Source organism: Bufo bufo, chromosome 10 (assembly GCF_905171765.1).
Source record: "Bufo bufo chromosome 10, aBufBuf1.1, whole genome shotgun sequence".
Classification (NCBI taxonomy): Eukaryota; Metazoa; Chordata; class Amphibia; order Anura; family Bufonidae; genus Bufo; species Bufo bufo.
The window spans coordinates 5,424,641-5,448,387 of record NC_053398.1 but is presented as its reverse complement, the minus strand read 5'-3'; the positions used below and the strand labels follow the sequence as shown (position 1 = coordinate 5,448,387).

The following is a 23,747-nucleotide window of genomic DNA, read 5'->3' as shown; positions in this document are numbered from 1 at the left end:
ACATGGGGGCACTATGGAGAAGGGAGGAGAGGAGCACTATTGGGGTCATTATATAGGGAAATTATACTGGCACACATTATGGGGGCATTTTATTCTGGCACATTGTCAGGCACCATGGGGGATGAGGGGAGGCGCACTATTGGGGCACGATATAGGAGTATTTTATACTGGCGCAAATTATAGAGCACTATGGGGACCTTGTCTCAACTGGGGGCACTAAAAGGTTTTTTGGGCACACAGTAAGGGGCATTGGCACACATTATGAGGGTACTATGGGGACATTGGCTCTACAGGGGGCACTATGAGGAGGTATTTTTTATTCTGCCACACAATAGGGCACTTTTATTTTTACTGTAACACATTATAAAGAGAATTATTACTACCGGGGGCATTATGGTGGGCTTTATTACAGTTGAGGGACTATGAGGAACTTGAATACTAGTATGAGCACTATGGGAGCATTATTACTTCTGGACACAGTTATACACATTATTACTGTAGGGGCACTATTACTACTACGTGTTGTCTGGTAGATAATTATTACTATTGGTGGGATTTTGGGGACCACTATTACTGTGGGGGGCACCTCGCACGGTATCAGCTTAGCACAATTATTTTTGGGGAACATTATGTTCACACTATTAGTGTCAGGGACACTGTTTCCTGGGCGCAGTTATTTTTTAGGACACTGTGTGCCAGTAATTATTAAAAGGGAACCATATGTGTGTAACTAGTATTCGGGGGAACAGCGGGCACAGTATTGGGGGTGGCAGGACGGGGTGTTCGGAAGGTGGGAGGATGATGGAAAAATAGGAAACTAAGATGTCTTTCAAACTCTGCAGAGAGAAGAGACGGCTGAAAGAAGTCATCATGGCGGTCTGGTCTGAAAGGAGAAGATGAGGACAGAGGACGTCTACATCAGAGGAGACGTCACTGGATGTAAGAGGTATGGGGCGCTGTATTACCCTGGATGTAAGAGGTATGAGGCGCTGTATTACCCTGGATGTAAGAGGTATGGGGCGCTGTATTACCCTGGATGTAAGAGGTATGAGGCGCTGTATTACCCTGGATGTACGAGGTATGAGGCGCTGTATTACCCTGGATGTAAGAGGTATGAGGCGCTGTATTACCCTGGATGTATGAGGTATGAGGCGCTGTATTACCCTGGATGTACGAGGTATGAGGCGCTGTATTACCCTGGATGTACGAGGTATGAGGCGCTGTATTACCCTGGATGTACGAGGTATGAGGCGCTGTATTACCCTGGATGTACGAGGTATGAGGCGCTGTATTACCCTGGATGTACGAGGTATGAGGCGCTGTATTACCCTGGATGTACGAGGTATGGGGCGCTGTATTACCCTGGATGTACGAGGTATGAGGCGCTGTATTACCCTGGATGTAAGAGGTATGAGGCGCTGTATTACCCTGGATGTACGAGGTATGAGGCGCTGTATTACCCTGGATGTACGAGGTATGTGCGCTGTATTACCCTGGATGTACGAGGTATGAGGCGCTGTATTACCCTGGATGTACGAGGTATGGGGCGCTGTATTACCCTGGATGTACGAGGTATGAGGCGCTGTATTACCCTGGATGTAAGAGGTATGAGGCGCTGTATTACCCTGGATGTACGAGGTATGAGGCGCTGTATTACCCTGGATGTACGAGGTATGTGCGCTGTATTACCCTGGATGTACGAGGTATGAGGCGCTGTATTACCCTGGATGTAAGAGGTATGGGGCTCTGTATTACCCTGGATGTACGAGGTATGGGGCGCTGTATTACCCTGGATGTACGAGGTATGAGGCGCTGTATTAGGCTACAGTCACATCTGTGTTAGTGATCCTGGCAGAGAACAGGCTGCTGGACTTCACTGGATCCGGCTCTGCTGGGTGCAGACAGAATGCCCGCCGGCCCCATTGACTATAATAAGGGTCCGGCAGAGATCCGGCCACAATCTGGCAAAAATGCAGAGAATCAGCGGGGCCGCATGCTGCGGTTTGTGTCCGGCCGATTCCTTGCATTTTCAGCCGGAGCGTAGTGCCGCAGGTGTGAAAGTAGCCTCACCCTGAATGTTTTGTATTGCTCTAAGTAATGTTAGGACGGAATAGGTTAGGTTGCGAATTTGGCTGGGGGGGGGGGGGGGGCCCAGGCACATTGTTTGCACAGGGGCCCTCTGCTGTCTGTGTCCGCCCCTGGGTGGAAACATACGGATAATGCGTCACTTCCATGTAGAATTCTATCTAGATAAAGCAATGATCCACCGAGTGACTGCTGGTGCATTCACCCCCTCAGAGCTGTAATCAGGGCTGAAAACACATGCATGCTTGTCTAAGCCCAGGGTGCAGCTGACTTACAGTGACAGTAACCTACCTGGCAGGTGCCCGTACCCGCTTGGAGTTAATCAGTAAACAGGCATCTTCAGCTGAGCCCATTGTGTATGGAGGGGTCAGAAATAATAGCAATGGATAGTAACCTACCTGGCCGGTGCCCGGACCCATGCATGCTGAACTTACTGCGTTAGAAGGCCTGAGGCTTGCGTTCTTCTTCAGGACCGTCCCGTTTGGCAGAGAACAGGATAGAAGCTTCTTCTTCTCAACCTAAAAGTAATGAAGCAAAGATTTATGAGCGGCTGGGGGGGGGGGGGACTGAATGGACGCAGGATGACGGTGGAGGATACAACAGAAGGAGCAGACGCAGGAAGGGAGGCGGCCGCCGCGCTGTGTACGTCACCCAGTCTACAGGTGTTTATAGCACTGACCAAGAAATGACCGCAAACAGCGGCTGTCACTGCAACGGTCAACCGGGACCCCAACAGAGGAAGTTAAAGGGGCCCCCCCCCCAGGAGTATGTGGGTAAGGCTACTATCACATCTGTGCTTTCCCTATCACATTAGGTCAGGACGGGTTCGCAGCCATATGTGTATTGAAAAGTTGAACAATTTTTCATTAAGGAATGATCTGCAAAAGTGGAATATCCCTTTAATAACGGTGTCCAGTATAATGGGCATGAGGAGGGGCAGGACCCACTTAGAGGCACCGGTTGGTGAACGAGCAGTATGGGACCGTCGGCGAGTCCTTCCTTTGCCACAAAGAGTTTATCCCCCAGCAATAAACTAAGCAAAGATACGAATTACGAGAAAACGTAGCGGCCATCCCGTCTGTAAGTCAGAGGCTGACATTTACTGTCCAGTAAAAAGACACTGAAAACGTCGCTCAGAAATACGGCGCAAGGGAAACGTCCGATTCGTCAATAAACCGCAAATAACAATAAAACGGAGATTTTATGGGACGCTACTCGTTAAATGGGGTCACGTCCCGGCTTTAACGCTTGAGTGTTATCACAGAAAGACAGCGCCTGTGCTGTAAATCAAAGGGACCGTACGTTACGGAGGGGGGAGGGGATGCAGCGTTCTCCTGCAGAGGTGGGAAGGGGCTGGTTAGGGGTCCCATAGACAAATACATGTGTGTGCACGTCTGGGTGGGGGTCTCCTTTATATACCGGTTTGGTTGGCGTGGATGGTTTGCTGCTGCAGCTGTCGGTCTCAGACGTGCCATTGCTGCTGGCTGGGCTGCTCCGCGCCGTGCCCGACATGGCGGCGTCTGAAACGCTGTTTGAATCTCCTTCCGGATGGTCATCATTGTCCAGGATGTTCCTCCATGTCTTCATCATCTCCAGCACATTGGACGGTCTCGGGACGCTGCTGGTGTCCCCCTAACCAATGACAGAAAAGACTCTGTAAGAGGGGGATTGATAACGCATTGCACGGACAGCGGCGCCATATGGAGGGTGGCACAAGCACCGATCGCCCAGGACTGCCAGCTGCGGTGTTATTGCGGGCACGTGTCTCCATATTTACATGGGACTTCTGTGACACCCATGGCAAGCATTAGCAGCGATGAGGCGCCATATTGCATTGTGACCTGAGGTGAAGCGCGATTATCCTGGCGTGCAGCCCGGGAAACCTGGGGTTCGCGGGATTTTACTGAATTTCTATAGGCGGCAACCTACTGTGATCCAGGGGTTGTCGAGCAGCTCGTTAGCAGTGATCCGGTCGGCGGGATCCACTCTCAGAAGCTTCTGCAGAACATCTTTGGCTTGAAGAAAAAATAAAAAGAACAAACAATAAGACAAATGCAGAATATCAGGAAGGATGAGAGGCCGGGGGAGGGGGGGTACACAGAACTGAAGTTACGGGGCCCTGAGGCATAATCTGAATCGGGGCCCCTCAACTGACATGAGTCATTGATCATGCCACTATTTTCAAGATCTCTGTTTGCTGTCACCAAACTGGAACATTCTTCTTAGCACCCAAAGAATTTAAACCCACCCAGTAATCTTCATACAGTTGATGGGTTTGTTACAATGTATCGGTCTAAGTCAGGCATGGCCAACCTGCGGCTCTCCAGCTGTTGTAAAACTACAACTCCCACCTTGCCCTGCTATAGTCTGACAGCTGTGGGCATGCTGGGAGTTGTAGTTTTCCAACAGCGGGAGAGCCGCAGGTTGGCCCGGTCTAAGCAATCCTGTAGGAAATCTGAGCTTTGTCCTGCTCGACAATATTACATAGGCTGGAAGCAACTATAACAAAACCTCAGCTGCGAGAAGTATTAAATCAGGATGAAATCTCTGCTTCTGAATATTAACAACAAAATGCCAATCATGGACAGCAAGCAGAGATCTAGAAAATGGTGAGGAGAGGATCTGAAAGAAGAACGAATATAAAGCTGCAGGACTTCCTAATAAGGGGATATTCTGGATTCAATAAATCTTATTTTTTGCATAATGAAACTCTTTAACCATTTTCTTTTTACTTTCTGCATCAATTCCTCACAGTTTTCAAGATCTCTGCTTGCTGGCAATCGTGAGGAACCTTCAATGTTTACATCCATTGGTTCTGTGTGATGGTACACTGCTCATTACAGCGCAGTTATCGGTGCCGTGTTCTGTCACACACCCAGGGCAAATAACAGCAAGCAGAGGTCTTGAAAATCCTCAGGGATTAATGCAGAAAGTTTAATATCCCTTTAAGCTATATGTACAGAAGACGGGGCTAGCCCTCTAAGCAGAGAAGACGGGGCTAGCCCTCTAAGCAGAGAAGACGGGGCTAGCCCTCTAAGCAGAGAAGACGGGGCTAGCCCTCTAAGCAGAGAAGACGGGGCTAGCCCTCTAAGCAGAGAAGACGGGGCTAGCCCTCTAAGCAGAGAAGACGGGGCTAGCCCTCTAAGCAGAGAAGACGGGGCTAGCCCTCTAAGCAGAGAAGACGGGGCTAGCCCTCTAAGCAGAGAAGACGGGGCTAGCCCTCTAAGCAGAGAAGACGGGGCTAGCCCTCTAAGCAGAGAAGACGGGGCTAGCCCTCTAAGCAGAGAAGACGGGGCTAGCCCTCTAAGCACAGAAGACGGGGCTAGCCCTCTAAGCACAGAAGACGGGGCTAGCCCTCTAAGCACAGAAGACGGGGCTAGCCCTCTAAGCAGAGAAGACGGGGCTAGCCCTCTAAGCAGAGAAGACGGGGCTAGCCCTCTAAGCAGAGAAGACGGGGCTAGCCCTCTAAGCAGAGAAGACGGGGCTAGCCCTCTAAGCAGAGAAGACGGGGCTAGCCCTCTAAGCAGAGAAGACGGGGCTAGCCCTCTAAGCAGAGAAGACGGGGCTAGCCCTCTAAGCAGAGAAGACGGGGCTAGCCCTCTAAGCAGAGAAGACGGGGCTAGCCCTCTAAGCACAGAAGACGGGGCTAGCCCTCTAAGCAGAGAAGACGGGGCTAGCCCTCTAAGCACAGAAGACGGGGCTAGCCCTCTAAGCAGAGAAGACGGGGCTAGCCCTCTAAGCACAGAAGACGGGGCTATCCCTCTAAGCACAGAAGACAGGACTATCCCTCTAAGCACAGAAGACAGGGCTAGCCCTCTAAGCACAGAAGACAGGGCTAGCCCTCTAAGCACAGAAGACAGGGCTAGCCCTTTAAGCACAGAAGACAGGACTATCCCTTTAAGCGTTTGTCTCGCTGATTAACAAGGTTTTTTTTCTTTTAGTGAAACTGCCAGATTCAGGGGAATAAATGGAGGCTGCGGCCATTCTGTGCGGACTCCCCCCTTGTTTGCACCCGACTGCCCCTAAATATTGTGCAGACCCTGGGTGTGAGGTTTCTCTAAGTGCATGTGGGAGGAGGAGGCGCGAGGCTCAATCCATTCCCGCTGGCTGACATTAGATATTACATAAGGCGGGCAATCGATAGCAGAACCTTTCCTAAGTAACCTCCATGTCAGCGGAACAATGGCCGCCTCTGCCCGCCGTGTCGCTGCTGAAAGGCTCTTGGGTCCGGCCCGGGCTCCTCGCGGCCATTAAAAGCCTTTTGTCAGCGACGCACGCTGCTTCTGTCCTTACAGGGGATGTAAACACGCGACATTCTGTGTGGGCACTTACCCGCCTCGCTCACCGACTGCCAGACTGAAGCCGAGAACTTTAATTCCCCTCGCTTTACAAGTTCAAAAAGTTTGTCTTCTGAGCTTCCCATAAATGGCGGATCCCCGGATAACCTACAGGCAAAAATCAGGAGGCAAGAAAGTGGATTTATGGACCCCTAGGACCAGTAACTGGAGCAGACATGGAGCGACGCGGACCCCCTGCTCAACACCGAAGCTCACCCCAAATAACACGTTAGCCCAGGTTCACACAGTCAGGGTTTATTAGAGAAACATCACAGTGGGGAAAGTAGCAGGAGAGCAAAACCAGCGGACAGAAGAGCGCGGGGGGCTGCATCGTGAGCGTCTCGTCACAGCTCATCCCATAGTGCCCCCTCCTCCAGACCCCTCCGCTCCCAACCCAGACTACTCTGCCCCCCCCTCCGTCCCCTCTTCCTGAACCCTTCCCCCAGCTCTTCCAGACCCCTCTGTCCCCCCTCCTTCAGACCCCTTTGTGCCACCTCTCTAGACCCCTCTGCCCCCTTCCTCCGCCCATTCCTCCGTCCCCTCTTCCAGACCCCTCAGCCCCCTTCCTCCGTACCACTCCACCGTCCCCTCTTCCAGACCACTCAGCCCCCCTCCTCCGTACCCCTCAGCCCCCTTCCTCCTCCGCCCCCTTCCTCCGTCCCCCCTTCCAGACCCCTCCACCGTCCCCTCCTCCAGACCCCTCAGCCCCCTTCCTCCGTCCCCCCCCCTTCCTCCGTCCCCCTCCTCCAGACCCCTCCACCGTCCCCTCCTCCTCCAGACCCCTCAGCCCCCCTCCTCCAGACCCCTCAGCCCCCTTCCTCCAGACCCCTCAGCCCCCTTCCTCCAGACCCCTCAGCCCCCTTCCTCCAGACCCCTCAGCCCCCTTCCTCCAGACCCCTCAGCCCCCCTCCTCCGTACCCCTCAGCCCCCCTCCTCCGTACCCCTCAGCCCCCCTCCTCCGTACCCCTCAGCCCCCCTCCTCCGTACCCCTCAGCCCCCTTCCTCCAGACCCCTCCACCGTCCCCTCTTCCGGACCACTCAGCCCCCTTCCTCCAGACCCCTCCACCGTCCCCTCTTCCGGACCCCTCAGCCCCCCTCCTCCAGACCCCTCAGCCCCCCTCCTCCAGACCCCTCAGCCCCCTTCCTCCAGACCCCTCAGCCCCCTTCCTCCAGACCCCTCAGCCCCCTTCCTCCAGACCCCTCAGCCCCCCTCCTCCAGACCCCTCAGCCCCCTTCCTCCAGACCCCTCAGCCCCCTTCCTCCAGACCCCTCAGCCCCCCTCCTCCAGACCCCTCAGCCCCCCTCCTCCAGACCCCTTCCTCCGTCCCCCTCCTCCAGACCGCTTCCTCCGTCCCCCTCCTCCAGACCCCTTCCTCCGTCCCCCCCCTCCAGACCCCTTCCTCCGTCCCCCCCCCCTTCCTCCGCCCCCCTCTTCCAGACCCCTTCCTCCGTCCCCCCCCCCCTTCCTCCGTCCCCCTCCTCCAGACCCCTCCGCCGTCCCCTCCTCCAGACCCCTCCGCCGTCCCCTCCTCCTCCAGACCCCTCCGCCGTCCCCTCCTCCTCCAGACCCCTCCGCCGTCCCCTCCTCCTCCAGACCCCTCCGCCGTCCCCTCCTCCTCCAGACCCCTCAGCCCCCTTCCTCCAGACCCCTCAGCCCCCTTCCTCCAGACCCCTCAGCCCCCTTCCTCCAGACCCCTCAGCCCCCTTCCTCCAGACCCCTCAGCCCCCTTCCTCCAGACCCCTCAGCCGTCCCCTCTTCCGGAACACTCAGCCCCCCTCCTCCAGACCCCTCAGCCCCCCTCCTCCAGACCCCTCAGCCCCCTTCCTCCAGACCCCTCCACCGTCCCCTCTTCCGGAACACTCAGCCCCCTTCCTCCAGACCCCTCAGCCCCCTTCCTCCAGACCCCTCAGCCGTCCCCTCTTCCGGAACACTCAGCCCCCCTCCTCCAGACCCCTCAGCCCCCCTCCTCCAGACCCCTCAGCCCCCCTCCTCCAGACCCCTCAGCCCCCTTCCTCCAGACCCCTCCACCGTCCCCTCTTCCGGAACACTCAGCCCCCTTCCTCCAGACCCCTCAGCCCCCTTCCTCCAGACCCCTCCACCGTCCCCTCTTCCGGAACACTCAGCCCCCCTCCTCCGTACCCCCCTTCTAGACCCCTCAGCCCCCTTCCTCCAGACCCCTCCACCGTCCCCTCTTTCGGACCCCTCAGCCCCCTTCCTCCAGACCCCTCCACCGTCCCCTCTTCCGGAACACTCAGCCCCCCTCCTCCGTACCCCCCTTCTAGACCCCTCAGCCCCCTTCCTCCAGACCCCTCCACCGTCCCCTCTTTCGGACCCCTCAGCCCCCTTCCTCCAGACCCCTCCACCGTCCCCTCTTCCGGAACACTCAGCCCCCCTCCTCCAGACCCCTCCACCGTCCCCTCTTCCGGAACACTCAGCCCCCCTCCTCCAGACCCCTTCCTCCGTACCCCTCAGCCCCCTTCCTCCAGACCCCTCAGCCCCCTTCCTCCAGACCCCTCTTCTAGAACTCTCCAGACCTCTTTATCACAGGCTGAACACCTAATGCACATCTGATGGTCGTCCGGTCTCACCTGAGATCCCAAAACTTTGCGAAATTTATCTTCTATTCTGGGAGCAGGGAGACCCCCAGGGCGGTGGGTATTGAGGTACCTACCACCTCATGTTGGATTATCAGTAGTGTTGAGCGAACTTCTGTTTTAAGTTCGGCGTCTAAAGTTCGGCTTCCGGTTAGCGAAGAATCCCGATATGGATTCCGAATTCCGTTGTGGTCCGTGGTAGCGGAATCAATAATGGCCGATTGATTCCGCTACCACGGACCACAACGGAATTCGGAATCCATATCGGGATTCTCCGCTAACCGGAAGCCGAACTTTAGACGCCGAACTTAAAACAGAAGTTCGCTCAACGCTAATTATCAGATGGCCGCACACATGTAAGGACAGAGAACCTATAGGGAAACTGGGAGCCCACGATAAAACCTGCTGCTGTCCCTCTGGTGCGGTGCCGATCCCGGATGAAAGGAATTTCCCTGCAGGATGTGATGCGCCTGGCCGGCCTGCAGGGGTCGCTGTCGCTCATCTGATGAACTTTATTGACTAATAAATGGCTCTTTTTCTGGTAGTCAATTATTCCGCCAATGAACGTAACCCAATTTCACAAGTGTCAGCGCGCGCCATTACATAATGATCCTCATCAAAATGCAAATTCCTTTTATTTGTTTTGTGGACGTATAAAGATATTATAGACGGAATAATGAAAATCACAATTAGTCACTCGGGAGAGCAGAGAATGGCGCCACGATTTACGGGATGTTTTCACACTATGATCTGAGTGGTAAAAAATAAAATAAAAAACAACAAAAAAAAAAAAAAAAAACTAAATATCCATCTGCAGTGACAACGCCGCGGCGACGAGGACGGGACGTATCAGGGGGATGGTAACAGACTGTGGTTCGGGGAACAGACGACAGAATGCCGATTCTACATTTCACTCCACGTCGCGCAGATTACCGCCGGAGAGTCTCCACAACGCAAGTGTAATCACCGCTACTGCCAAGTGACGGGCAAGCCTCCATTCAGTGGGGTGCAGTTCTCTATAGGCAAGAAGAGGAGCACCCACTAGAGACTGGTGGGACAGAGGGGGCACCCGCTAGAGACTGGGGGGGACAGAGGGGGCACCCGCTAGAGACTGGGGGGGACAGAGGGGGCACCCGCTAGAGACTGGGGGGGACAGAGGGGGCACCCGCTAGAGACTGGGGGGGGACAGAGGGGGCACCCGCTAGAGACTGGGGGGGGACAGAGGGGGCACCCACTAGCGACTGTCACGGCCTATGGTGTGCGCTGTGACACTGTTGCTACGCATGCTGTTGCCGGCGGCAACGTGTAGCTTCCTATGTTTGTGTGTGCACTTCCCCTTTAAGTGGCTTCCTTCCCTTGCCTGGTATTGGAAGGGTTAACTCCCTTCCTAGTGTTTTGTGAACACTGGGTTTATGTGTGGGGGCGGCTGCTTGGGCTATTTAGCCTCTGCTGGATGCCTGAAGCTGGGGGGTTCTCCAGCCATGGTGTATGCTGGAGCTATCCTCCTGGTCTTCATAGTCCATCTGTCCAGTGAGGGCCACCCTTGTGGTCATAGATGTTCTTCTGGTGTCTCACGTTTATTGCAGCTATGGGTGTCCTGGGTTCCTGTGTGGTTTGTGCTGTGTCCTTTTTAATGTTGGTGGGGACACCAGCACTTGTGCACGGGTTCCAGTCAGTGTGTCTGTGGCAGGGAAGTGTGTTACTGGTCTCGCTTACCTGCCATCTCTATAGCTGTATGTGTTCCCCTCTCTCAGCCTGGCCTCAGATAGAGACTCCTGTTCCTCCATTACTGGGATGAACATGTTGTCTCTCCCCGGCTCCTATGTGAGGGATTACCAGGGCGAATTAGGGTTTCTAGGAATCCTGAGTATGAGTCGTCTAACCATCGGGGTCCACTCATACAGTGAGGAGTCAGGGAGAGGATTAGGGATGTTGTAGGAGGTGACCTGCTCCCTTATTACTCCTTTTGGCCAGGCTGATCCCCTTTACCCTCTGACACCGCACGGTGGGGGGTTTCCCCCACTGCCCGTCATGACAGCGACTGGGGGACCCAAGGGGGCACCCGCAAGAGACTGGGGGAGGGGGAGAGTGGCGGTGCTCAACAGATGGGGTACAACCCTCTGTACTGAAGAGGATTCCCTAGCACTCTTAGTAACAAGCGTACGGTATAGAGGTGGCCCCATGTTCTGGAGACGAGCCGACTACTCACAGCATATACATGATGACCCCGATGCTCCAGGTGTCGCACTGCTGGCTGTAGGCGTGGGCGTTGATCACTTCGGGAGCTGCCGGATAAACACTAATATTAATAATACAGATTTCACTTATAAATGCTTAAACACGCCGCGCAGCAAACTCGCTGATGGCGTCTAATTTATTCCCTGATGAGCCCAGGAAGACGGCAGATGTTGAGATGAATTATGTACAGACTCGTTCAGTCCGTGTTTCCCTCCCACAGAAGTGATGACTGGAGGAATATCCGGATGATAGGTGACTTTTTAATTGTTGGAAGTGACTGCACCAGCAGCTGGGGCGCAGCGCAGACCGAGCTACAAGATCCAGGCCTAAATGTTTGATGTGGCGGCTGCTGATCCTGCAAAACTAAGGCTCAAAGTGGAGCGACCCGACCGGCACGACTGCGCAGCGTCACCGATCCGGACCTGACTGATGCATACAACCATGGGCGTCCATCCCTGTGCTCTTACCCATATATATCGGAGTCCCACAGGTGGCCTGCAACAGGTTCTCACTGCCGACCCCACCTTTCTGTACGGCCAGACCAAAATCGGTCACCTAAACAAGAAAAAAAGTTAAAAAAATAGAACGAATTAAACCACTGAGATTCAAGAAGGGAACCTTCTTCTAGGACATGTGGGGCCCCCCGTCAGGACCTCATTATGACCAGAGCCCTGACTAAAGGGGGCCGTATAATGCTTCCCCTCCAGCAGTATCAGGGGTTCTGCAAGCCTGCTGCCTGTGTAACTGAACGCTGCAGTGGAGAAGGATCAGTATAAGGCGCTGCTGCCCCCTTCTGGTTGAGAATAATTATTGACGTTAAGTGGGTTGTCTCATCTAAGAGACTGGCGGCATATTGCTAGGACATGCTACCACTGTCAGACCCGTACCCATCTCCAGAACCGCGCCCCAAACTCTATAGGAGTCCTGAAAATAGACGAGCGCCAGGTCTCCTTTGCTTTGGGACCCGCACCTATCTGCCACCAACGTAGGAGAGGACAACCCCTGTAAGATCATAGAGAAGGTCAGGCAGGTCGCACCTTGATGTTCAGCTTCATCTCTCCACCTTCTGCTGCCTCCTCGCTCTGCACTAAAATGTTTTCTAATTTCAGATCCCGATGGACGATGTCTACAAGAGCAAAGACAGAAGATGATATCTGTGCAACCCCTGCAAGATCACCAGCAGAATAGTGAGTGCAGCTCTGGAGTATAATACAGGATGTAACTCAGGATCAGTACAGGATAAGTAATGTATGTACACAGTGACTGCACCAGCAGAATAGTGAGTGCAGCTCTGGAGTATAATACAGGATGTAACTGAGGATCAGTACAGGATAAGTAATGTATGTACACAGTGACTGCACCAGCAGAATAGTGAGTGCAGCTCTGGAGTATAATACAGGATGTAACTGAGGATCAGTACAGGATAAGTAATGTATGTATACAGGGACTTTGTTGTTTAGAATGTATAATTAAAGGGATGTGATAAAATAACTAAATAAGCACAACTCACTTCGGAAAATACCCCACAACTCCGATGTAACCGTGCAGTGATTATGTTGTGACCACTGTAGACAGTCACTGTCTGCTGATTGATAGACAGCGGCTGGCTGAGAGACATTCAGGACAATCCCTTTACTTTATGTAAGTTAACAATGGAGGATCAGAGATAGAAGTATACGGAAGCACATTATGTGCAGCACCTCGGAGCCACCAGCAGAGGGCGCCAGTGGACAGCAGATCACGGCTCTGTTACTCAAGGTTTCGGCCATCACTGTTATTACTGGTTTTAAAGCCCCGTTACTTCCATGTACATCCAGTTGAGGTTACACAGAAATAAAAAAAAAGTAAACAAGAAACTATTAACAGACTGGTGCAGAGGGATAGAGGACCCTGCCCACAAGAGCTTACAATCATTCACACAGCCATGTAAAGGGTGCTTTTTATTGGTCATCACATGGCTGTTTTCAGAATAATGACAGCCTATGGGGGGTTTTTACACATCCATTTATTTTAGGCTTGCTGACTGTTTCCATTTCTGAACTAGGAGTCAGTGGCAGCCCGGTCCTGCAGATCCCACTGGATCATCACTCAGCAGCCGCGCTGCATACCTTTCTTGTGAAGATAGGCGATGGCCGAAGCCAAGCTGTGGATGATGTGTCTGGTTTCAGTCTCGGACAGCCGCTTCCTCCGGTGCAGGATCTCCCGCAGCTCTCCGCCTTCACACAGCTCCATTACCAGGTACACCCTCTGAAGGAAATGATCTCCGGTTACATCTAAACCTGCATACTAGTTCTGCTTCTAGTTAGCCCACAGGCTGCCCCCTTGTGACGGTACAGGGTATAATGCATTGTGGGGCTTGTCCTGTTCACACCGGGCTCTGGATGTGACTGGAGAATAAGACACAATGTAACAAGAGGGTGAAGAAGGCAGCTCTGGATGTGACTGGAGAATAAGACACAATGTAACAAGAGAGTAAAGAAGGCAGCTCTGGATGTGACTGGAGAATAAGACACAATGTAACAAGAGGGAGAAGAAGGCAGCTCTGGATGTGACTGGAGAATAAGACACAATGTAACAAGAGGGAGAAGAAGGCAGCTCTGGATGTGACTGGAGAATAAGACACAATGTAACAAGAGTAAAGAAGGCAGCTCTGGATGTGACTGGAGAATAAGACACAATGTAACAAGAGGGAGAAGGCAGCTCTGGATGTGACTGGAGTATGAGACAGGATTTAACTACAGAAGGGGGAACGCAGCTCCGACATGCTGCAGGATAAACGGCACCTTACAGGGGAGCCCAGCCATGGTGTGTAGTTTAGGGCCCGATCAGGGGACACTCGGCCAATCTCCAGTGGTAAGGACAGGAAACAAGGACTACTTACCTTGGGAGTTTCAAACACTTCCTCCAGGTGGATGATGTGGTCGTGATTTACGCTTTTCAAGATGGAAACCTCCCGCTCCAGCAGTTTGACAGCGGAGCTCCCAGCCTAAGGAGAAGGAGAGGTCAGGGAAGAAAGTGGGGGTGCAGAGCATGCTGGGGGTGATAGTAGCTGGTGAAGTGAATCTGGATTTTATTTTTCTGGTGATGGATGGATGCTGAGATTATCACCACCATCATCTAACGAGAGCAACACACAACATCTTACCTTCTCTCTATTCACCTTCTTAATCGCCCACTTCTTCCCCGTCTCCCTGTAAGTGGCTTCAATGACAACTCCAAAGCTGCCCTGTCCCAACTTCTTACCAAACGTATAAATTTGCTAAAACATAAAAAAAAGTTAAATGAATACCTCCATACAGTAATACTAGATAATACCTACAGTGCGGTATATACAGAGGACAGTATTCTGTATTATACTCCAGAGCTGCACTCACTATTCTCCTGGAGCAGTCACTGTGTACATACATCACTTATCCTGTACTGATCCTGAGTTTTACAGCAAGACACGGAGGCTCCTATTGCTATCTCCTTCTTTACTGTCACCACACAGCAGCAAAGAAAAAACTTTACATAACATGACGTAACCATAGTAACATCTCCCTCCCCTCATAGTCCATATAATAGACGGCTCCTCCTATAGATCCTCCTCTTTCTTTGCTGCTGCCACCAAGATAAGTGCTCATTTTGGCAGCTCCTGTGTTTAGATTTTATATCTTATATATAGCTTATATATGTGATTATATTACTGTGTATTGTCACTTGCTGTTATTTCACGCTTCTGCTAGCGTGTTTCTTGCTGTTCATTGCCTGGGACTTTGCTCCCTGTGCTCATATCATTTTCATTTTATTAAGGTTATTAGGCCTGTTTTACCTAGTCCTCCCCCTCTGGCCCTATAGGTGCCGATTATTGCGGTTTATCATTGTACCCCATTATATTATTCCTTTGCAGGTTCCGTTCCTACCCCATCGGCGCTGCGTTCCCGCGCTCACCTCAGTCTTTTCCTATGGCCGCGTGATCTCGCGAGATCTCGGCGGCCATATTGGTACTCCTTGGGCCGTCTCCCGCTGTTCTTGCGGGATTTCGGCGGCCATTTTAGTTTTCTCTGTTTCTTCCCGCCGATTCTCGCGGGATCTCGGCGGCACTTCCTGGTTCTCCGCTTCCGTCCTAGGATCCAGTCGCCGGCTCCGGCGCTCCTGCACATCGGGTGACTAACCCTGTTTCAGTACCTATTCTGCTTGCCCTGCAATATAACAAATATATCCGGCCTATTAAGCCCTCATTTAGCCCCACCATTAGAGCAGTGTAACCTAGTGCCACCATCAGTCAGTTATACAGGGAGACCGTCCTGGTTCCTATCATGCCTCGATCCGAGCCTACCCATGAGGCCTCTACACCCTCCTCCCCTGATAGGGATGCCCATATTGGAGTTGACACTCAGGCAGTAGCGCTGCAGCGCTCTGTCACGGCCGCAATTACTGCTGCAATGGACTCCATGTCCTCTGTGCTGTCTCAGACGATAGCACAGGCTCTGTCTGGTCACCCTGTTTCAGGGTCTGTGCAGCCTGCGGTCCCCACAGCTCAGCAACCTCCTATGAATAGTCCTGTGTCACAGGTACAATTGACTGGTGCGCCTCCGGCCACCCTTGAACACGCGCATAGATCGCGTAAGAGAGCCTTTCCGCGCCAGGCAGAACGGGCGCGGCCTTGGAAATGCGCTAGAGCGCAACAATTGAGTGATTCTGACGCCGATATTGGGTCAGATGAGGAGGCCTTTGCTGATACAAATGCTGAGTCTGAGGATGAAACGCATGCGGGGCCCAGTTCCCCCCTCTGCCCCACTCCTTCCACTTCTCAAGTGAAGGATTCCTCTGCGAGGGCCACTCCGGCTTCCTCCCTTGTTGACCATTTGGGAGAGCCCATGTTTGACCCTAACGCCCTCCACCATCCCAGATCGGCGGAGTGGCTGCCGACGGACCATGTTGGTAAATACCTGGAACATTGGGTCCGCCGCCCCCTTAGCAAGGAGGCGAGAAATAAGATGAAGGCTGAATGCCCTAGGCCCATTGTGCCTAATAAGGTTTGTGACACCCCTGTGGTAGATCCCAAGGTCACACAATTCCTTGCCAAGTCCGGCTGGAATCCCCGTAAGGGGTTAGACTCAGCTCTGCGCAGCTGTCAGGACAAGCTCCTAGATGTGTTTGGTCCTCTAACCAAACTGTTTGAGATGGCTGAGAATGCCAGATCAGATGGGTCCCCTATTGACCCTGAGGAAATGAGAGGCTGGATCCAGCGGGCAATCTGCATTGCTGGCAACGCCAATTCCTCTCTAGCAATAGAGAGAAGGAAGGCAATTTTATTTAAAATTGACCCGAAACTGGCCAACCTGGCCCTTACCGAATCAGGCGCAGATGCTCAGGGTCATCTCTTTGGAGACTCCTTTATAAAGGATTTAAGCCGGTTCGTGGGAGCTTTCACTGCCCTAGATAAGGCCCAATCTTCAATTAGGAGAGTATTCCAGGGACGGGTCTCCACCAGGGCCGGCAGTATTAGGGGCCGTCTGTCCGGCCGTTCCAATTTTCAAACCCGCAACGCGGGCAGAGGCTCCTTTCATCAACGCCCCGCCTTCCAGGAACAGAGGTTTCCATCCCCGTTCTTCCCGGCCAGAGGTGGACAATGGCGTGGCAGACCCTACAGAGGAAATCAGTCCTCAAGACGACATTTCGGTAAGTCCTCCCCCGATGGGGGCTTCTTTGGAGCATTGCATAGGGGGCAGACTCCTGCATTTTTCCCCTGCTTGGGCGGCAATAACATCCGACCCTTGGATTTTATCCACTGTAGAAGGCTTCCACGTGGAGCTCGTGGCTTCGCCAGACCAGATTCCAACCCCTCCCACCTCCCTGCTGTCTCGCCCCGACGCCGCGCTGGTAGACCTAGAACTCTCTTCCCTCTACCACAAGCGGGCGATCGAGAGGGCACCACCAGGCATGTCAGGTGTCATCAGCTCTATCTTTCTGGTCCAGAAGAAAGGGGGTCAGATGCGCCCTGTTATCAATTTACGGGCTCTGAATGCGATCGTCCGCTATCGCCACTTCAAGATGGAGGGCATCCATCTACTCCGAGATCTCCTCATGACGGGCGATTGGTTTGTAAAACTAGACCTCAAGGACGCTTACTTAACAGTACCTGTGTCCGCCCCATCCAGGGACTTACTGCGTTTCCTGTGGAGGGGAGAAATCTGGAGGTTCTCTTGCCTCCCTTTCGGCCTTTCCTCAGCGCCATGGTGCTTCACAAAACTTATGCGACCAGTGGTGGCCTGGCTCCGCAGTCGTGGGGTACGCCTCATAATATACCTGGACGACATTCTTGTCATGCACCAGTCAGCCTCGACTCTGTTGATACATCTCAGCTGGACGACGGACCTTCTATCCCGTCTAGGTTTTCTAGTCAACCACGAGAAGTCATGCTTAGAACCATCGCAGAGGATGGAGTTTTTGGGGTTTACCGTGGATTCGGTTTCCGAATCCCTCTCGCTTCCCGCAACGAAGCTGCGTTCCATACGCAAGGAACTCAGACATGCCCTGTCTATTCCTCGGCTGTCCCTACGCCATTTGGCCAGGATCATAGGTCTTCTTGCCTCTTCGATCCAAGCAGTGTTTCCGGCCCCATTGCACTACAGGGCCCTGCAGCGCTTGAAGATAGCGCATCTCCGCTCTGGCGCTGCGTTCGCAGACACTCTGATCCTGGACCCGGAATCTCGGGAAGAGATCGCTTGGTGGATCGACAACCTGGAAGCTTGGAACGGCAAAGCGATATTCGGTTTACATCCCGATTTCACTGTCGAGTCGGACGCCAGCCTTCACGGTTGGGGTGCCCACTGCAACGGGATCTCCACGGGTGGCCGGTGGTCCACAGAAGAGGCGCGACTTCATATCAACGCGTTGGAACTTCTTGCCGGTTCCTTTGCCATTCGGAGTTTCACCAACGGGATGGCTCGGGCGTGCATTCGTTTGAGGATGGACAATGTGTCTGCAGTGCGATACATCAACCGGTTGGGAGGTACGCGCTCGGCTACCTTGGCTCGGTTAGCGAAAGATTTCTGGGCCTTTTGTCTCTCCAGGGATGTCATGGTTCAAGCGGAATTCCTCCCGGGACTCCACAACAGTCGGGCGGATTGGGGCTCTCGATACCTTACGGACAGCAGCGATTGGATGCTAGCGCCAGAAACATTTTCAGAGTTATCCAGGAATTGGGGTCCTTTTGCGATAGACCTATTTGCCTCACGTCTGAACACCCAGCTTCCACGGTTTTTCAGCTGGCGCCCGGATCCGGCGGCAGAGGCAGTGGACGCGTTCCTGCAACCCTGGTCCGGTCCGCTGATGTATGCATTCCCGCCATTTGCTATGATCCCGAGGATGATGTTACATGTTCGTCGTCATCTGGCCGAATTGGTAGTGGTGGTTCCCTTCTGGGGGACTCAGGCTTGGTTTCCGTCACTACTGGGTCTCCTGATAGATGTGCCGTTTCTTCTCCCGAATCGGATGGATCTCCTCCAGGACCCTCGAGGTTTACACCACCCGCTCCTGTTGGACGGATCCCTACGTCTGATAGCCTGCCGGATCTCAGGACGCCTGGAGAAATCGGTAATATTTCAGAGGCAACTAGACGCCTTTTGGACAACGCATGGGCTCCCGGCACCAGAAAATCTTATCGGGCAGCCTGGCGATCTTGGTCTAGTTGGTGCGTGGAACGGGACTTGGATCCCGTTTCGGCCCCTGTGACCCATCTTTTAGATTTTCTTACCTCTCTTTTCGAAGCGGGTAAAGCTTATCGCACAATTAATTTGTTCAGATCCGCTATTTCGTCTACGCATCAGGGTTTTGATGGTGTCCCTGCGGGACAGCACCCTTCCGTATCGCGTTTGCTTCGCGGTTCCCGCATGTCTCGTCCTCCCCGTCCTCGCTTTACCACGACTTGGGACGTTTCTTTGGTTTTGTCCTTTTTATCCAACTGGCCAGGTAACCCGGATCTCACCTTACGGCAGTTGTCGGCTAAGTTAGTGGTTCTTTTTTGCCTGATATCCTGTAAGCGGGTCTCTGATGTTCGGGCGCTTGATCATGACGCCAGATCATTTACTCCGGAAGGGGTCACCTTCAATATATCCAGACGTACTAAGACCAACATTAGGTCGGTCTCTTACCCATCGTTTCCAGCCTCGCCGGTTCTTTGTCCGGTGGCTTGTTTGAAGGAGTATGAATCTCGGACGCGTGCTTACCGGTTGTCTTCGGTTCCTCAGCTTTTCTTGTCCATTCGGCATCCATTTGGTCCTGTCTCCAGCCCTACTTTGGCGCGTTGGATGAAGTGGATTATGTCGTTAGCAGGAATTGATACTTCCATATTTACAGCTCATTCCGCTAGAGGCGCATCAGCTACCGCCTTGGCTGTTTCGGGGGCACGATTGGAGGATATTCTACGTCTTGCGGACTGGTCTTCGGCATCGACATTCAGGGAGTATTATTTTAGACCGCCTCCACATTTGTTTTCTGCTGTGATTGCTCAACTTTAAACTTAGCAATAGGAGCCTCCGTGTCTTGCTGTAAAACTAGGTGATTTTCCTAGTCTTTGACGGAAAGTCATGGTTTTATTAAAGACACGGAGGCGAGTATTGCCCACCCGGGGATTCCCTCCCTTACAATGTATTTACTGTGGTTTTTACTCTGATTTGCATGCTTTGTCTGCATAGTCGGTTTAAGATATTTATTATGGCAGGATCGCGTATGACTAGCGATGTATTCTTCTGCCCATTGCTTAATTTGTTTATCACTTTCAGGAGGAAGTTGATTCGCTACGGGCTTCAATTGCTCTGCTCCAGTTATAGCCATGTTGGCTTTCAAGGAAGAAGGGTTCCAGTGATCTCAGCTGATGGTGTTCGTTCGGAGGTTCCGGTGGTTCCGTGCTGGTCGTTTTCCCGATTCAAGGTTCCGGTTTCGTGTTCGGTGGTTCCGGTCATGGTGTCAGGCTCGTAAAGAAAGAGGAGGATCTATAGGAGGAGCCGTCTATTATATGGACTATGAGGGGAGGGAGATGTTACTATGGTTACGTCATGTTATGTAAAGTTTTTTCTTTGCTGCTGTGTGGTGACAGTAAAGAAGGAGATAGCAATACTCGCCTCCGTGTCTTTAATAAAACCATGACTTTCCGTCAAAGACTAGGAAAATCACCTAGTTACATCCTGTATTATACCCCAGAGCTGCACTCTCTATTCTGCTGGTGCAGTCACTGTGTACATACATTACTTATCCTGTACTGATCCTGAGTTACATCCTGTATTATACTCCAGAGCTGCACTCACTATTCTGCTGGTGCAGTCACTGTGTACATACATTACTTATCCTGTACTGATCCTGAGTTACATCCTGTATTATACTCCAGAGCTGCACTCACTATTCTGCTGGTGCAGTCACTGTGTACATACATTACTTATCCTGTACTGATCCTGAGTTACATCCTGTATTATACTCCAGAGCTGCACTCACTATTCTGCTGGTGCAGTCACTGTGTACATACATCACTTATCCTGTACTGATCCTGAGTTACATCCTGTATTATACCCCAGAGCTGCACTCTCTATTCTGCTGGTGCAGTCACTGTGTACATACATCACTTATCCTGTACTGATCCTGAGTTACATCCTGTATAATACCCCAGAGCTGCACTCACTATTCTGCTGGTGCAGTCACTGTGTACATACATTACTTATCCTGTACTGATCCTGAGTTACATCCTGTATTATACCCCAGAGCTGCACTCTCTATTCTGCTGGTGCAGTCACTGTGTACATACATTACTTATCCTGTACTTATCCTGAGTTACATCCTGTAATATACCCCAGAGCTGCACTCACTATTCTGCTGGTGCAGTCACTGTGTACATACATTACTTATCCTGTACTGATCCTGAGTTACATCCTGTATTATACTCCAGAGCTGCACTCACTATTCTGCTGGTGGAGTCACTGTGTACATACATTACTTATCCTGTACTGATCCTGAGTTACATCCTGTATTATACTCCAGAGCTGCACTCACCATTCTGCTGGTGGAGTCACTGTGTACATACATTACTTATCCTGTACTTATCCTGAGTTACATCCTGTAATATACCCCAGAGCTGCACTCACCATTCTGCTGGTGCAGTCACTGTGTACATACATTACTTATCCTGTACTGATCCTGAGTTACATCTTGTATTATACTCCAGAGCTGCACTCACTATTCTGCGGTTCTCTGTGATACACACTGATCAGGATCTACACAATATCGACTCCACAAGTTCACTGCTGCATAAATCTCTTGTAATTACTGGCGGTAATTAATGCCGCAGTAGAAGTGATGATCTCCACACTGATAACGAGCGGATGTGACGGCTGAGACTGACGACTCCTCACACAATGGCAATTGTTCTCAGCTAAGTTATCATCTCGCTGTCACAAATGACAGGGGTTGTCACATCAGAAGCTAGTGTTAGGTTGTCAGGTAACTGACAACAATCTGTGTCAGGCCAGGGTCACACAATATGGCGGCAGCTGCCTGACATTACATGTGGGGTATAAGCTCCTGTCCACAAGAGCACACACTCCATTTCATGAAGAGTGGTCAATCAGAAAAAAAAATGGCACCTAGCTGGTGATGAAGAGGTTAATCTGGTAAGGTACGTTTCTACATTGTATGGTATGAAACGGAGAGGAAGCCGTAATGGACGGGGAACATGGTGGGGGCAGGACTAGGACAGAAAGAAGAAGAAAGAAGAAGAAAGAAGAAGAAAGAAGAAGAAGAAGAAAGAAGAAGAAGAAAAAAAAAACAAAAACAAAAAGAAAGATGAGAAGAAGAGGCTGAGAAAGAAGACAGGACAAGAGAGAGACGAATTGAAGACATGGTAGAGAGAGAAAGAGAAGAGGTGAGGCTACTTTCACACTAGCGTTCGGGGTTCCGCTTGTGAGTTCTGTTTGAAGGCTCTCACAAGCGGCCCCAAACGGATTCGTCCCCCATAGACTTTCTATGTAAAGTCAGGAGTCCCTATTAATATACCATCGGATCGGAGTTTTCTCCAATCCGATAGTATATTTTAACTTGAAGCGTCCCCATCACCATGGGAACGCCTCTATGTTAGAATATACCATCGGATTTGAGTTAGATCGTGAAACTCAGATCCGACAGTATATTCTAACACAGAGGCGTTCCCATAGTGATGGGGATGCTTCAGGTTAGAATATACTAAAAGAACTGTGTACATGACTGCCCCCACCTCCCCCCCCCCTGTATTTAACTCATTGGTGGCCAGTGCGGCCCCCCCTCCCTCCCCTGTAGTTAACACATTGGTGGCCAGTGCGGCCGCCCCCCCCCCCCCCCCTCCCTCCCCTGTAGTTCTGTAGATTCATTGGTGGCCAGTGGGCCTCCCCCTCCCCCCTATCATTGGTGGCAGCGGAGAGTACCGATCGGAGTCCCAGCTGGGGCTCCGATCGGTAACCATGGCAACCAGGACGCTACTGCAGTCCTGGTTTCCATGGTTACTTAGCAATTTTTAGAAGCATTATACTTACCTGCGATGTCTGTGACCGGCCGGGTGCTCCTCCTACTGGTAAGTGACAGGTCTGTGCGGCGCATTGCTTATAGCCCCAGCAATTAAACTTGGACTCCGATTGGTACTCTCCGCTGCCACCAATGATCGGGGGGGGGAGATTTTAATTAGGAGGGGGAGGGAGCCCACTGGCCACCAATGAATCTACAGAACTACAGGGGAGGGAGGGGCGGGGGGGGGGGGGGGGGGCCGCACTGGCCACCAATGAGTTAAATGGAGGGGGGGGGGGGTCTGCCCCCTGCTGCCTGGCAGCAGTCATGTACACAGTTCTTTTAGTATATTCTAACTTGAAGCGTCCCCATCACCATGGATCCAAGCGTTTGCATTATAGGAGCGGATCCGTCTGTACAGACACCAGACGGATCCGCTCCTAATGAAAGTGTGAAAGTAGCCTGAGACAGAAGACAAGATACCTGGATGGCGGCTTCATCGTCCATTCGGCTGTGCGGCACTTTATTCTCCCCGCTGCTGCTTGGAGGCCACTGTGCCACCATCTTCCTTCCAGCATCTCGTCCTTCAGAGCTCAGCATCTTAACCACAAGAAAATAACAATGAAAATTAGTCTCATGGACTCGGTGCAGAAGAGATGATATGTGAGGGGGGAGGGGGGGGGGGCAAATATCATGGGGGAGCAGGACTTCTCCTGTGCTGCACCCATACCGTGTAATGCTCTACCTTCTCACTGCCATCTCCAGGACTTCTCCTGTGCTGCACCCATACCGTGTAATGCTCTACCTTCTCACTGCCATCTCCAGGACCTCTTCTGTGCTGCACCCATACCGAGTAATGCTCTACCTTCTCACTGCCATCTCCAGGACCTCTCCTGTGCTGCACCCATACCGTGTAATGCTCTACCTTCTCACTGCCATCTCCAGGACCTCTCCTGTGCTGCACCCATACCGAGTAATGCTCTACCT

The 23,747-nt window shown here is 52.3% G+C and overlaps 1 protein-coding gene across 1 annotated transcript in view; it reads right to left on the bottom strand.

Moving 5' to 3' along the window:
* STK33 (serine/threonine kinase 33) overlaps positions 1 to 23,747 on the bottom strand; it is a 52,874-nt gene that overhangs the window by 7,554 nt on the left and 21,573 nt on the right. The window contains exons 2-12 of the mRNA XM_040410319.1: positions 23,244 to 23,360; positions 14,401 to 14,514; positions 14,137 to 14,241; positions 13,364 to 13,502; positions 12,293 to 12,381; positions 11,723 to 11,810; positions 11,227 to 11,302; positions 6,418 to 6,530; positions 4,015 to 4,100; positions 3,505 to 3,717; positions 2,520 to 2,603 (exon numbers count right to left, since the gene is read on the bottom strand). Coding sequence (XP_040266253.1) covers positions 2,520 to 2,603; positions 3,505 to 3,717; positions 4,015 to 4,100; positions 6,418 to 6,530; positions 11,227 to 11,302; positions 11,723 to 11,810; positions 12,293 to 12,381; positions 13,364 to 13,502; positions 14,137 to 14,241; positions 14,401 to 14,514; positions 23,244 to 23,360 — 1,224 coding nt within the window. The remainder of the gene's footprint in view (positions 1 to 2,519; positions 2,604 to 3,504; positions 3,718 to 4,014; positions 4,101 to 6,417; positions 6,531 to 11,226; positions 11,303 to 11,722; positions 11,811 to 12,292; positions 12,382 to 13,363; positions 13,503 to 14,136; positions 14,242 to 14,400; positions 14,515 to 23,243; positions 23,361 to 23,747) is intronic.